Source organism: Phoenix dactylifera, chromosome 13 (genome assembly GCF_051530095.1).
Source record: "Phoenix dactylifera cultivar Ajwa chromosome 13, Ajwa_hap1_PhDact_Kaust_v1.1, whole genome shotgun sequence".
NCBI classification, from domain to species: domain Eukaryota; kingdom Viridiplantae; phylum Streptophyta; class Magnoliopsida; order Arecales; family Arecaceae; genus Phoenix; species Phoenix dactylifera.
This window is the reverse complement of record NC_143202.1, coordinates 7890670-7903809: the sequence shown is the minus strand read 5'-3', so window position 1 is coordinate 7903809 and position 13140 is coordinate 7890670. Positions and strand designations below refer to the sequence as shown.

The following is a 13140-nucleotide window of genomic DNA, read 5'->3' as shown; positions in this document are numbered from 1 at the left end:
AATCAACATAAGAGTCATCTTCACTACTATCTCATGGAGTTCCTAATTTGAATTTACACTAAATATAAAAGGTATTAAGGGTATTAATTTTCAAGTATGTTTCGTTTTCGGGTTTAGGGCCAGGTTTGGTGTTAGGTTCGGTTTTGGGTTCAGTGTTAGATCGGGTATGGGTCAGACAATTCACCAAAATCGAAACCAAAACCAAACATTTTTTTAATTTTTAAAACCATTACCGAAACTATACCCATTCAATTTTGGTTAAAACTGCTCCATTCAGTTTGGGGATGGGTAATATATGCGGGTATACGTCCTTGTTGACATCCCTACTGCAGATGCAACCTATAGTTTCAAGAGTAAAAAAGGCTCCATAGTAATTTCTCATCAGTGAAAATCTTTGGAATTGAATTATAACCCTGGCTGTCTCTCTTAGCACCGGCATGTTTCATTTATCTAAATATACATGTCATAAAGATGGTCCAAAATGACCTTCATAAAAGAAAGGGTACCCAGCCACAGACACAAGATAGGCATGTCAGACTGAATGTGAACAATAAAGGCATAACTTTGATAAATTAGTAGCTATTTCATTTGCTGGCTTCACATCTATTACCCGCTGAATAGTTTGCATTAATGCTGTAAGTGACTCCGTGTGATGCCTTATGAGATGAACCATCATGTATGCAGACCATGCCCTCTTAAGTGGTACCATCCAACTTCACCTTTGTACCCTAAGATGGTGAAATTTCGTTGCCATACTCTAACAAGTAAAGCAATAGCCATGGTCAAGGGAAAGGTTCTTGAAGAAAGGAGACTAATGCAGGTAATAGAGGAACATGAATGGGGAAAACTGTGCATAAAAGAGTAGGTTCAAAATAAAACAAAGAAAAAACTGAGCACGAAGGAAAGAATCGATTGCCAGGTAGCCAAGGGACAAAGTGGTGTAGCAGAAAGAATATTAGGTGAACAATTAGGATCTGTCCCTTTCCCCATGACCTCCTTTTTCAGGTTAGCTTTTTCTATGCTCTCCTTTGAACATCAAAAGATGTTTTGGATGACATTAATTAGATTTTCACATGGATGACAGATTGGACCAGACATGCTTATAAGTGGATTCCTTCAGCCCATCCCCGATCTCTCACCTATAATTCCACAAGCTGATGAAACTTCTGCTCTTGATCCGGCAGTTTCTCCTTATGATACAAAAATCATATCCTTTTATAAGACATGGGATCTTTATGGAGCGTTATCAAACTTTTCTCCTCATCCTGTGTGGATGCCTGACGAAGATGGAACTTATTTCACGTGGTCAAGTGTAGAACACTATTATCAGGTAATTCTTGTGAACTAGATGATTTCAAACTGCATATTATTTGTTCATAATTTGTGTTGCTACTGAACACTTAGTCATTGTTGGTATTTTTTTTAAAATATTTTATGATATGTTATTTCTTGTAACATTTACAAACAATACTTGAAGTGCTTTCACTTTGCAGGCACACAAATTTGTGGGTGTTGATAGTCCACAAGCAAAGGACTTCATTGAACAAATCAAGTTAGCAAAGAGCCCTGAGGAAGCAGCACGCTTAGGCAGGAAATTGCAGAGAGAACACCCTGAACTGGTATGCTCTACACTGCTAATTGAGGTGTCATTCCATTTTGCTAGACTATCAGATTACTATTTTAACGCTGTTCTCATTCTTCATGTGAATCAAGACTTTTTTATCTGGGATGATGTTTTGTCATTCTGAAAACCAAGAGATAATTTAATCTTGCCTTCTCATAAAATTAATGGGTGCAAATCATGGTCCAAAGTTAAAAGTCACAATTTAGGGAATCTATAAAATAGCTATGAAGCTTTTCTTTGCTAGAAACAATTCTATACTTATTGATGCGATCCAAGAGGAGAATTTGCAGTTTTGGGACAAAGAATGCCGATTTGATTTAGGAGCATTACTTAGGATTAATTTGCTGCATACGTTCTACAAGGGAAAACTGGTGCGGAAAACATTAACAAAGCCTGAAATGGGAAATGATGGTCCGGGAAAAACCTTAATTTAGGAAAAGAGAAATGTGATTCCATGTCAATCATATGTATGTGTGTGTGTATATGTGTGTGTATATATATATATGTATGTATATGTATAAAAATGTATATATATATATATATATGTATATACATATATATGTGCATACACTCACATCAGTCAGTGAATCACTGAAGGGCACTAATTTTCCTGCATTTATATTTGTTTCTCAAATATGAGGGTGATTTTATTGTAATCATAAATTTAATTAACAAAAAAAATCCATATCTTTGTTTTTTGCTTTCTTTCGGTCTTTCTTTAAGAAAAGAAATTAAAGGGATATGATATATAATAATAGAAAAGTGATTTTGTCAAAGTCCATAATTGGACCTATTTAAACTCAGATTTTTCAGTGTCTTTTTTCATTTAGTTTTAAACCATATAGGATTTGGAACCAGGGGCTGTAGCAGAGGAGTACATTGGAACCAATGTTCTCTCTCTCTCTCTCTCTCTCTCTCCACCTTCCCTTTCTTCTTTTGCTTTTAAGCTATGTTTGATGGACCAAATCGAAGGGCTAGAAGAAAGGATGAGCAGTGGCAAGGGGCAATAACACATCCCCCCCCCCCCCCCCCCCCCAACACACACCTTTCTCTCTCTTCTTATATCCATTAGGAGACCTAGCTGCCACCAACTTTTCCGCATCCAAGTTTCCCACGGAATTTCTCTCAAGAAAAATTCTCACCGAGTTTATTCTTATAGAGTTTTATTGAACTTGAAGTTGCATTTTGACTAGCAAATCTCCAGTTAATTGAAGTTGTTTCTGGATTCGTTTTCCCAAGAAAATCCCACAGGAGTGGGAAACCTTTTTCCTAGCATCTATGGTTTCCTGTCATATTCAATGTTTGTTGCCTTTTTGTGGTGCTTTAGTTGTTTGTTCTATTTTAATGAGGTATTTGCTAGTTTTAGACTGTTTTTTCTGTCTTAGTTGAGATCAAAATCAATTGTAGCCTGAAAATCACATGGGATGAAGTGGTAAGGAAGGACCTGATATCATATATCTTCCAGAAAGTATGGCCTAAACAGAATGGAATGGAGAAAAATAATTTATGTAGCTTACCCCTACTGGTTTGGGATTAAGGATTAGATGCGATGAGTTGAGTTGAGACGAAAATCAATTTTAACCCCTTGTCGTATATCGGTCCAGATTCGAATGGTGCAGCCACACAACTATATGAAGACAACACTTTAATAGCTGATTGCTAATTATGGAGCCTTGACCTCTTATTTTCGGTCGAAGAGTTGCAAACCTCTTCTTCTATCTCAACTGTAGAAGGATGTGGTTGTTGTAAAGCAATGCAAGGAGGTAAAGGCAGAGGATGAAAAAGGAAAATAATTTAATAAATATTAATGCTTTCTGCTCTAGTAAATACCATCCACCTTTAGTAAATACCTGCCACCTCTTCTACATTTTTCTCTTCTTCTCATAACTATCGGGCCATAAAGCTGTAGGGTCTGCAAATGCATTTTGCATCCCATTTAGGGTTCAAAAGTTGGAGATAATGTAAAATGATATTGAAGAAGAGTTAATTAAAATAAATGTAGCCACATCCTCTTCTTTCTTATCATTTTGTATTTACCTTCTGCTTTAATCAGTTAACTTCATTACAAGGCTTCAAAAATTGCCTCCAAGATGCAAGTTGTCCTCCATAGTTCATGATTTTTGCATCTCAATCCCCGTCCCTAAAAAAGAAGTCAGTTTCGCTACATGATCTTGGATCTGAACCCAAATTCCAAATTTGGAAATTATTTTAGATAACTGATCATACTTAAACAAAACCAAAAGAGATCCAAATAGAATTTGAGCAAACGCCGACACGAATATAACAAGAAAATGCCAATAAAAGAAGTATATAAACCTTGGCTCCATGTTAAATTTGCTGACCAACCAATTGACCCCAAAAACTTAAGTTGATAGGGAAGGGTCAATAATGTATATCAGGCACACCCCGTTAGCACATGCAACCTCGATTGTGCACATGGAGGGATGACTATGACCGAAATGAGTCAAGGTAACAAACACAATGACTAGAACAAGTGAAGGTAAGAATTAGATTAATTAAATGAATAATTGGCCTTGACCATCGACATACTTTGCTTTGATACCATGTTGACTAACAAATTGATCCAAAGCTTAAGCTAATAGAGAAAAAGGTCAATAATGTATATCAGGCCTAACAAATTTTAGTCGAGTCATTTTAAATAGGGTAATACCAAACCGACTTGAACCACTCAGTTTGGGACGCACCGACGTAAATTGGTGCAAAACTAGGTTGGTAAGACATTTCAAGTTTGTAAGTGGCCTGAATCGGCCCAAACCGCTCTGAACCAAGTGGAACCACCTGGTTCCTTTCGATTCAAAGTGGTTTGGTGCAATGCGTGCCACCCCATGACTAATAAGAGAGAAGGCCATGCTCCTTTCTTCAATAATTCAGCTTCAAGAAGTGGGTTTTGTGAGAAAAAAAAGGTCAAAAGCGATGATTTGTTTATTTTGAGCTCAAATCCAAGCCAAATCGGGTATAATCCCCTCCTTCCTCTTCATTCTAATCCTTTTTCTAATTTTTATACTTAAAATTTGATGAAAATTGGCAAAACCAGGGGAGATCGTGTCAAAATTTTGTAATTTGTTATTATTTCATGATATGTTGTAGTTCTAAAGTAATCTATACATCAAAGAAGAAATCATGATTTTTTGTTGATTGTATAATTTTCGAGATTAAAAATTTAATATAGACACTCTACGAGGAAAAATATGTTACTATGTATTTTGTAATTCAAATCAATTAGATATATGTATTTTCAATCTTAAAAAAGTGAATATTCTATGTTTAATTATTGCATCCATTATGCAATCATATGGTTGTTCAGGACCCATATGAAAATAACATTAAGACACTCTCAAAATCAGAATCTAAAGATCCAAAAACCTTAAAATAACTTTAGAAATCAAAAATTGAAAAATATAAAAAGAGAAAAGGCAAAAACAAAGCATTAGACCAAGGTTCGCCATCTTGGTATCAGACCCCATACCGGTGCCACACTAACACTTTGTCAGTATGTAACGGTATGAGGTCTTTTCAGCATATCAAGTGTCGATGTGCATCCTATACCAGGTATCAGTACCAAACCGGTATGGTACAGTACACTTCGTACTGTCCGGTTTAGGCCGATACGACAAACCATGCATTGAACTAGTATGCATATGTATACCAAGTGTTGGTACAATTTGGCTTTGTACTGTACCATATAGTTATCTAACCACTATAGTCCTCAGTACCATATTGTGGACCTTGATTGTGCATTATAATTTTATTTGAAGTTGTTTTATTATTGGAACTCATTTTGGCATCTTGTTTTGCATTTTCTTTTAGTGGGTATCCTTGTCTAATAGACCATACCTTGATAGAAAGTTGCATGTCACAGTAAAACCCGTTTTTTATCTAGCTTCTATCAATAGTTTTGTTCCCTTCCCTTATTCCTCATTAAAGCTTCAGAGTCTTCACAAGAACTAACTATGCATATGATCCTAGGCCCCGTTTGATAGAGATGTTGGCAGTAAAGCTTTCAGAAGTATAATTTTTTAAAGTAAAGCTTTTTGAAGTAGAACTTTTACAAAAAGTTATTTATTGTTTGGTAACTATATTTCTAAAGTGCTGTGAAACTTTAATATGTGTTTGGTAAAAAAACTAAAAAAGTACTTTTGGTATGACAATGACTATAAAGGACATTGCATAGTATTATACAACAGAACATAATAAAATATAATATATATTAACACATAAATATATGATATAGTATAATATTATTGTAATATAATATAATATTACTTTAATATAGTTAATATAATATTGTATACTATAGCATAATAATATAACATAATTCGATATTATATAACATAACATATCAATGTATTATGATATAATGCAATATAATATTATATTTATAGTATAATATCATTTTTGATATAAAATATTATAATTATTATCATTATATATTAATATTTTATTAATATAATATTTCTTTTTTATACATTATAATATAAAGGGACACTTCCTATAATTATATGATTTTATTATGGGTATTTTGGTATGAAATTTTTTTTTATTAATCTAAAATAACTTTCCAACGTGTTCTAAAAGTACTTTTCCAAAGAATTTCTATTTTGGATCTTTTTTCAAGTAGATGTTTTTCAGTTTTCTGGCAAAGCTAAAACAGCTTTCCGATTTTTTTACCTAACACCTCTATTCAATCCAAAAGTTCTTTTGAAGGGTTAGAAAGTGCTTTCTGGCCCACCAAAAGCTCTGCCAAATGGAGCCTTAATATGTAGGGATAGTGATCTTCAAGTCGGCTCAAGTTCAGGTTGGGTTGACATCATATATCAAGTCCCATAGGGTCAACTTGAACCTGGCCTGACCTGCTAGCAGGTCAAGAATGGCCAACACAAATCCAACCTAAAGCCAAACCTGATGAGCTGTTTTACTTGGCCCAGTTCATCTAATTTTGGGCATCATATTGTTTGGGGAGGCTATTTTTTTCATAATCTTTAGACAAAATGACATGACCCTCCATAGGTCAGGTTGGGTCAGGGTCCCACAATGGGTCGAGTCAAAAATTGCCACCCATGATTGTTTTGTTATTTGTTGTTTTTATATTTTCTTTACAGATTGAGCGTTATTTGATCTCTCTCAACTGAGGAAAGGTTTGGCTTCATCTTCCCTTTGACATAGGTGTATAGAGGCTTTTTAAATGTTGAACACTGTATCTACTTGATATTTGCCATATGGGTGGGAGTTGATGCATAGGAAACAGAAGAGAAAGGGGTGATTAGTTGGCTGGGTTTTCTTCTCTGAATCTCAAGTTTTTCAATATATTAGAGACCATCTAGAACGATGATCATCAATATCCTAAAAAATCTTAGGATTGCATTGAAAGATGCTCGAACTTTTCAACAAGATGTGTTTTCACAAATATGGAACAAATTGTGATTAACTATTATTTATTTGATTGATTATCCAAATACCATATATTTTCCTACTTTTTATTATTTTTATACTATGTTACATGGTCACAGCTGAGCAGTCCACTTTCGAAGTGTCTTACTTGCATCATCAAAAAAAAGTGGAGACACCTGGCATGTTTTTTTGGAGTGTCTTGTAAGAGATGCTTAACTTCTAGAAACAAATATTTAATGAAAAGTGTCCTCAACTTTTTCGATGTAATGTTATCACAGCCATTAATAACTTATCTTTAATCTTAAGTATCACTGCACTTGAATGTGTATCTGAGAACTTAAAACAACTTAAATAACAGCTTAACTAATGTACAACTAAGCAATAAGTTATCTACTATATTATGTGGGGATTGGGTCTTCCCTACTATTTATGTGAGACATAACTTGAAACAAAAACTAAATAACCTACCATAAGTTTTCTTTGTATACTGAAGAGAGAAACTTCTGACTTATCCAGGTACTTGTCTACCTTCTTTCTTAAAGCATTTTGATTTCGCATCTATATAAACAGCTATGCGTGCATACATACGTGTGTGTATATGCATACATACATATATACATATATATATACATATATACATATATATATACATATATATATATATATATACATATATATATATATATATATATATATATATATAATATGTCGTGTCACCTTGTGGATTTTTGGAGGTTGCCATGTTCAAAACTTGGGGGCACCTGGACACGAGGTACCTGTGCCAAGTGCCAAGGAAACACTGTTCACACGGTGAGACCCAAGGCAATTTTGGGCTTCATAACTCCAAAATGGTGTGTAGAGTGCCCCCAGTAACCATAAGCCCTCCCTGTGCGGAAGCCAAACCTGAAAGAAGGTAAGATGATCCCTGGTCTGCAACACAGCAAGTGAAAAACTTTGCCAGCAACCTAACTGGCCACTTCATCTGACCAAATGGTTAGTAGCTATTGAGATGGGGGTGCATAGGTGATGCACTAAAAGTAGTGGAAGAAGTAGAGGGAAGAGAATGAAGGAGATGACCTATTTGTCAACAGGAACGAGATATCATTTGAGACCACTGTCACAATATCACATATAATTCTTCATGTCAGAATATAAATCTCTTGATTCAGGCAAACTAATCTGAGCTTTCTCATGACAGAAACAGCCTAAAACCCTTAGCTTATTTTGTAGTCTCATGCTTGAACTTTGAGCTAACATCCCTTAGTGGCTAGATTAGGAAACACTTCAAGTTATGGTGCCTGAAGAAACCATTTTTGGTACAGGAACAGGTGACTATTGTTTTATGCCTCTGAGACAGAAACAGATCTAACATAGCTTTTTTTTTTTTGAAAGAAGTCTTCCAGCCTATATGGGTGTTTTATTGACTTCTTATGCAAAGATATGTTGTACCATGCTTTTCAGCAAACCAGCATTTAGAAGATAACTCTTGGTTTTCTATTTACCACAAGCTTCTGAAGGGAATACTGCATTGAGTTGTCTGGGCTCCTTTGTGCATATATACACTTGCACTTTATTCCAAGAGGCCTACTGAAGTCCTATGTATCTGAGATATTGCCCATAAAGTGGATTTAATGCTCTGCAACTATCCAGATATCTATTACATGTCTGTTAACTTTGGTAGTCAGGGTGTAAATGAGTCAGGTCGAACTCAGTCAAAAGTGACCAGACCCACTCGTTCCTTGTTCGAGTTAGAATATTGGATCCAGATCCAACCTAATAGAAGATCGAGTCGAGCCCGGTCAGGTCCATGGCTAAAATTTCTAACCTAATAGGTCATTAGAGTCGGGTTGGTTCATGTGTAACCCGATCCCAACCCAGCTCGGGTCGGGTCCGGATCGGGATCAAGTCGGATCCCTGTACTTGTCATTCAACTAACTCATATTTGGAATTAGTTAAGCTACTACAACAAACATATAGACAATACTTTGATAATGAATAAAGAATACAAATGTCAAAATATTATATGCTCAACAGACCTATGGAAAAGGATGCTTAAGCTCCCAATTAGATTATAAATGATCAAACTTCTCTTTTAGAAAAGGTCATACTGCTTATGACTTTACATACTGTTGACAATTTATGCTTAACATAGTGGTCTAAAAAGGTCGTACTGCATCCTCATCCCAATCATCAGGCTTCACAGCATATGGATCTGGAATCTTGGGCCTTTCATCCTAGTCCTCAGGCTTATCATCTGGATCAGGAATAGTCTTGGGAGGGATACGTGCTGACTCAAAATCATCAGCAGACAAGAAGTTTCCTATTTTCTTTTCCTCGCCATCAAACAAAATCCTCAACTCATTATCAGTTTTCAAAATAGCAGTATGGACATGAGAAAGTTTGTCAGATGGGACAGATGGAGGGTACTTGAGATGGTATTCAACAAACTTCCCAGTCTTGGGATTCTTGTGCTTAAGGATGAAATGCATCTTATTTGTGGACCCACACTTGTCAGGTCCAAACATAATGGTAAAGGGAGACTCATTATCAAACTCCTTGGGAGTCCATCCAGCATCCTGACAATGTAGGTATTTCAGAGTAGAGACTGAGACCGACTTAAGCACCCTTCTGGGCCTTAATGGTGTACGGGTTCAGGTCGGGTTGCATCGGGTCGTAGAGTAGGATATCCAAAATTGCCTCAAATATCAAACGGGTCAGGTCGGATCGAGTTGGACCATAATTCAGTAAATCTCATACCCAACTGGGAAAATGGAATGGGTCTAATTTTAGAACCCCAATCGGTTCCATGAGTCATTTAAAACGGGTCGGATCGGGTCACAGATTAACTTGACCCATTTACAGCCTTATCTGGCAGTTAGGTTACCTACAGGCACTGATTAAAGATACCGTCAAGTTACTTTTCTGGTGACAAACATGCATGTGGGGTTGGTGAAATCTGATGAAAACTTGCCTTCGCATAAATCTTTCAATTTTTCTGATTCATACAGTAATCGACCATTTTCGCTATATAGTTGCTTTTGTGCTGGATATTGGTTCTCTTTGATGGTCGAGAAGAATGGTCAAGAAGAACAGTTTTTCTATCTCCATACAACCACATAGTGTCCATGGCATGAAACCATTGTGGTTCAGTTTAGTTTTACAATGGACGTTATGTGTAGAATAATATAATGACCTACTTACTGCTTCAAATATTTTATGGCTGCATCATAAAGGGTGTTGTAACCATTGTAATGGAATGTATTAAGTTATGACAACAAAATTACCACATTATGGATATTTTATAGTCAAATTGTTTGTTTCTTATTCAGGTAATGATATTGTGGGTGTTAAGCGTTGAAGTATCTGTGTAGATATATTGTTAAGTTCTACAGGCAATGATAGTGAAGTAACGGCCCACAGTCCTGTACTTACCATGGTTCAGAAATTCTCTGATCCCTTTTTCTTTTAAAGCAAATTTACCGATCTCACTACTTGGATCCATAATGATGCAATTTCTAAACTAGTCTTCTCTTTGATGTTTCTTTTCCTAATGACTTAACCTGTTTATTTTGTAACACTTCAAACATCATTCATCCATCTCATGTCCATCCAGGTTCGACCTGACTGGGAGTCTGTCAAGATCGAAGTCATGTACAGGGCTTTAAAATGCAAATTTTCGATGCATCCTCACTTGAAGTCCATGCTACGTTCAACTGCTGGCTCTGTTCTTGTTGAAGCATCACCCCATGATCTCTTTTGGGGTGGAGGCCGGGAGGGAGAAGGCTTAAATTATTTGGGTAGGCTGCTGATGCAATTGAGGTCAGAGATTTTAGAAGAAAACTTGGAACTGAGGGCAAAGTCATCTTGATTCACATAAAGATGTAGATTGAAAATGTACATTAATTTGTAGATTGCAAATTGGTCTATAACCTAGTGGTTGCACCCTCTCCACTTGGGAGTGGATTCTGAGTTCAAAGAAGTGGAAAAAAAGAAAGAATCTGGTATTAAGTGGTAAAGGAGTTCAGAAATTTTGATGAGTTTGAAGGTTTGAATCCTCAAGGCCATACTTGGCCCAGCTTCAATTAGGCCTATGGGCTGAACTACAAAAAAAAGATTAAGGAAGAGACAACACATTCAAAGTTATTGGTTCATCAAAAAAGAAGTAACAGCAGGTCTCATTAAAAAAAATAAAACAAAATAAATAAATGAATAACTACTTTGCAAATAAAGGAAGCTAACCAAAATTTTTGGTTAACCAACTTGTTTGGTTCATGGAAAAAATTTTATTTTGCTAGAATATTTTTTTTTGGGAAGCTGATGGGAAGCAAAAACTTAAAGGTGATTGGGCTACCAATTGTGGCTTGTATGGAACTCTGGCAGCTCTTCCATAAATCTTCTTGAATTGTTAAATGGCTGGACACATGCTGTTCCTTCGTCCGGCAATCTCAAACTTGTTGGGGTATCAAATGTCACACTCTAGGTGGATTCTTTTGCTTTTGTTGTGCTATCGACAGTTCTCAACAAGATTCACAATCTTCGTACTAGGTAGTGTTTCAGTATTTTATTGGTTCGGTACAGTATGATATAGTATATTGAAATAGCTTTTTAACTATTTTTTCAATTTTTATCTCGGTACGTTTCGATACGAATGGGTACGTATCTTGGTATAAATCGGTACATCTCGATATAGGACAATACATCTTTGTACGGGCAGTATGAGATTTGTACCGATTTAAAGATATATTTTATATTTTTTTTTAATATGATATGGTATGATACGTTCCATGGTGAGCGGTGCGATAGATGATGGTTATCAACATGCTCTCTTTAGTGTTGGCTTCCTCGACTAGTTTTCACATGACATGTTGAAGATGTCTGATGGATATGGTAGTGAGGCATGTGTACAATGTGCTTGAGATGATCATTTCTTATGTATCCAAGCATCATATCTGCATCGTACCCGGGCTTGCTGGGGCTATGAGCCTAGGGTAGGCATGCATGTCCTTATGCCCAACTTCAAGCTCAATTTAAACATTAGAAAAATAAAACACCCACCTACCCACCTAGGTAAGCTTTAATGAGAGCCCTGCCCAATGTCAAAAGACTGACCAATGTCATATTTGGAGGTAAACTATTTCATCAAGTCTTGTCATGCAAGGCTAAATCATGAGTGAAGGAATCTTGGGATGCCGATTTTGACATAAACATTAGTGCTATGAACATACTAATGGGGCAAATGATATTAACAGGTAGCTTGTTTTAGGGAAAGCAATAATGCTGATTCAACCAGGACTCTTCCTCGCAGAGAAGCTAACATGGTGTGGCTCATAATGGGTAATAAGAATGAGAAAGGTATATCAATGGGATCATAGCTTCTTTTCAGTAAAAAAGAAAAATTATAATGATGAGGGTGGTATATTTTAGATTGATATACATTCTAGCAAAATCTGGCAGGTCTTAGAACCTCTGCATAACATTCTAGCAAGGTCTGGCAGGTCTCAAAACTTCTACATATAAATTATTATCTTTTGTTGTGAAGTTATGTCAATATTTGCTTTCAATGGCATGTCATTTGCACATATAACACTGGATGCGTCGCGATCAGCTAAACTTTTTTAAGAATTTAATTATGGGTTATTTTCTACAAATGATGGCATATATGTAATTAGCAGAAAGAACTAGGAATATTTGGAATTTGATTATAAAAAAATAAAAACGTACAAGATGCATGAAACACGAGCATGAAGGGTCAACTTTACAGCGATAGCGTTGATAATATATATTAACGAGAGCCATGGCATGGAAGAAAAGGTCAAATTAGTCCTCAAAGGGCAAACCTCAACAAAATTTATACCTTTTAGACTAGTTACTCATGGAACATCCATTTAAATATAATCACGGTTCCCACGTTCATCCGAGGTAGGCCTTACCTACTACTAACTCTATACAGCTTAAAGAGTGCACCTACATGAGGGGCAAGGATGGCAATCGAGTTATAAATTAAATCAAAAATTTATCAATCTGAATCTGATCTATTTATTAAATAAATATTTTAATTCAATCTATATAACTTGTTTACGAAATATATCAAATCAGGTTTAATGGGT

At 35.8% G+C, this 13140-nt stretch overlaps 1 protein-coding gene across 1 annotated transcript in view; it reads left to right on the top strand.

Moving 5' to 3' along the window:
- Positions 1-11061, top strand: part of LOC103696140 (cytidine/deoxycytidylate deaminase family protein) — a 56628-nt gene extending 45567 nt beyond the window's left edge. Inside the window, exons 7-9 of the mRNA XM_008777674.6 lie at positions 1085-1330; positions 1494-1619; positions 10647-11061. Of these exons, the coding sequence (XP_008775896.4) occupies positions 1085-1330; positions 1494-1619; positions 10647-10901 (627 nt within the window). The 3' untranslated portion in view covers positions 10902-11061. The remainder of the gene's footprint in view (positions 1-1084; positions 1331-1493; positions 1620-10646) is intronic.
- The last annotated feature ends 2079 nt before the right edge of the window (positions 11062-13140 follow it).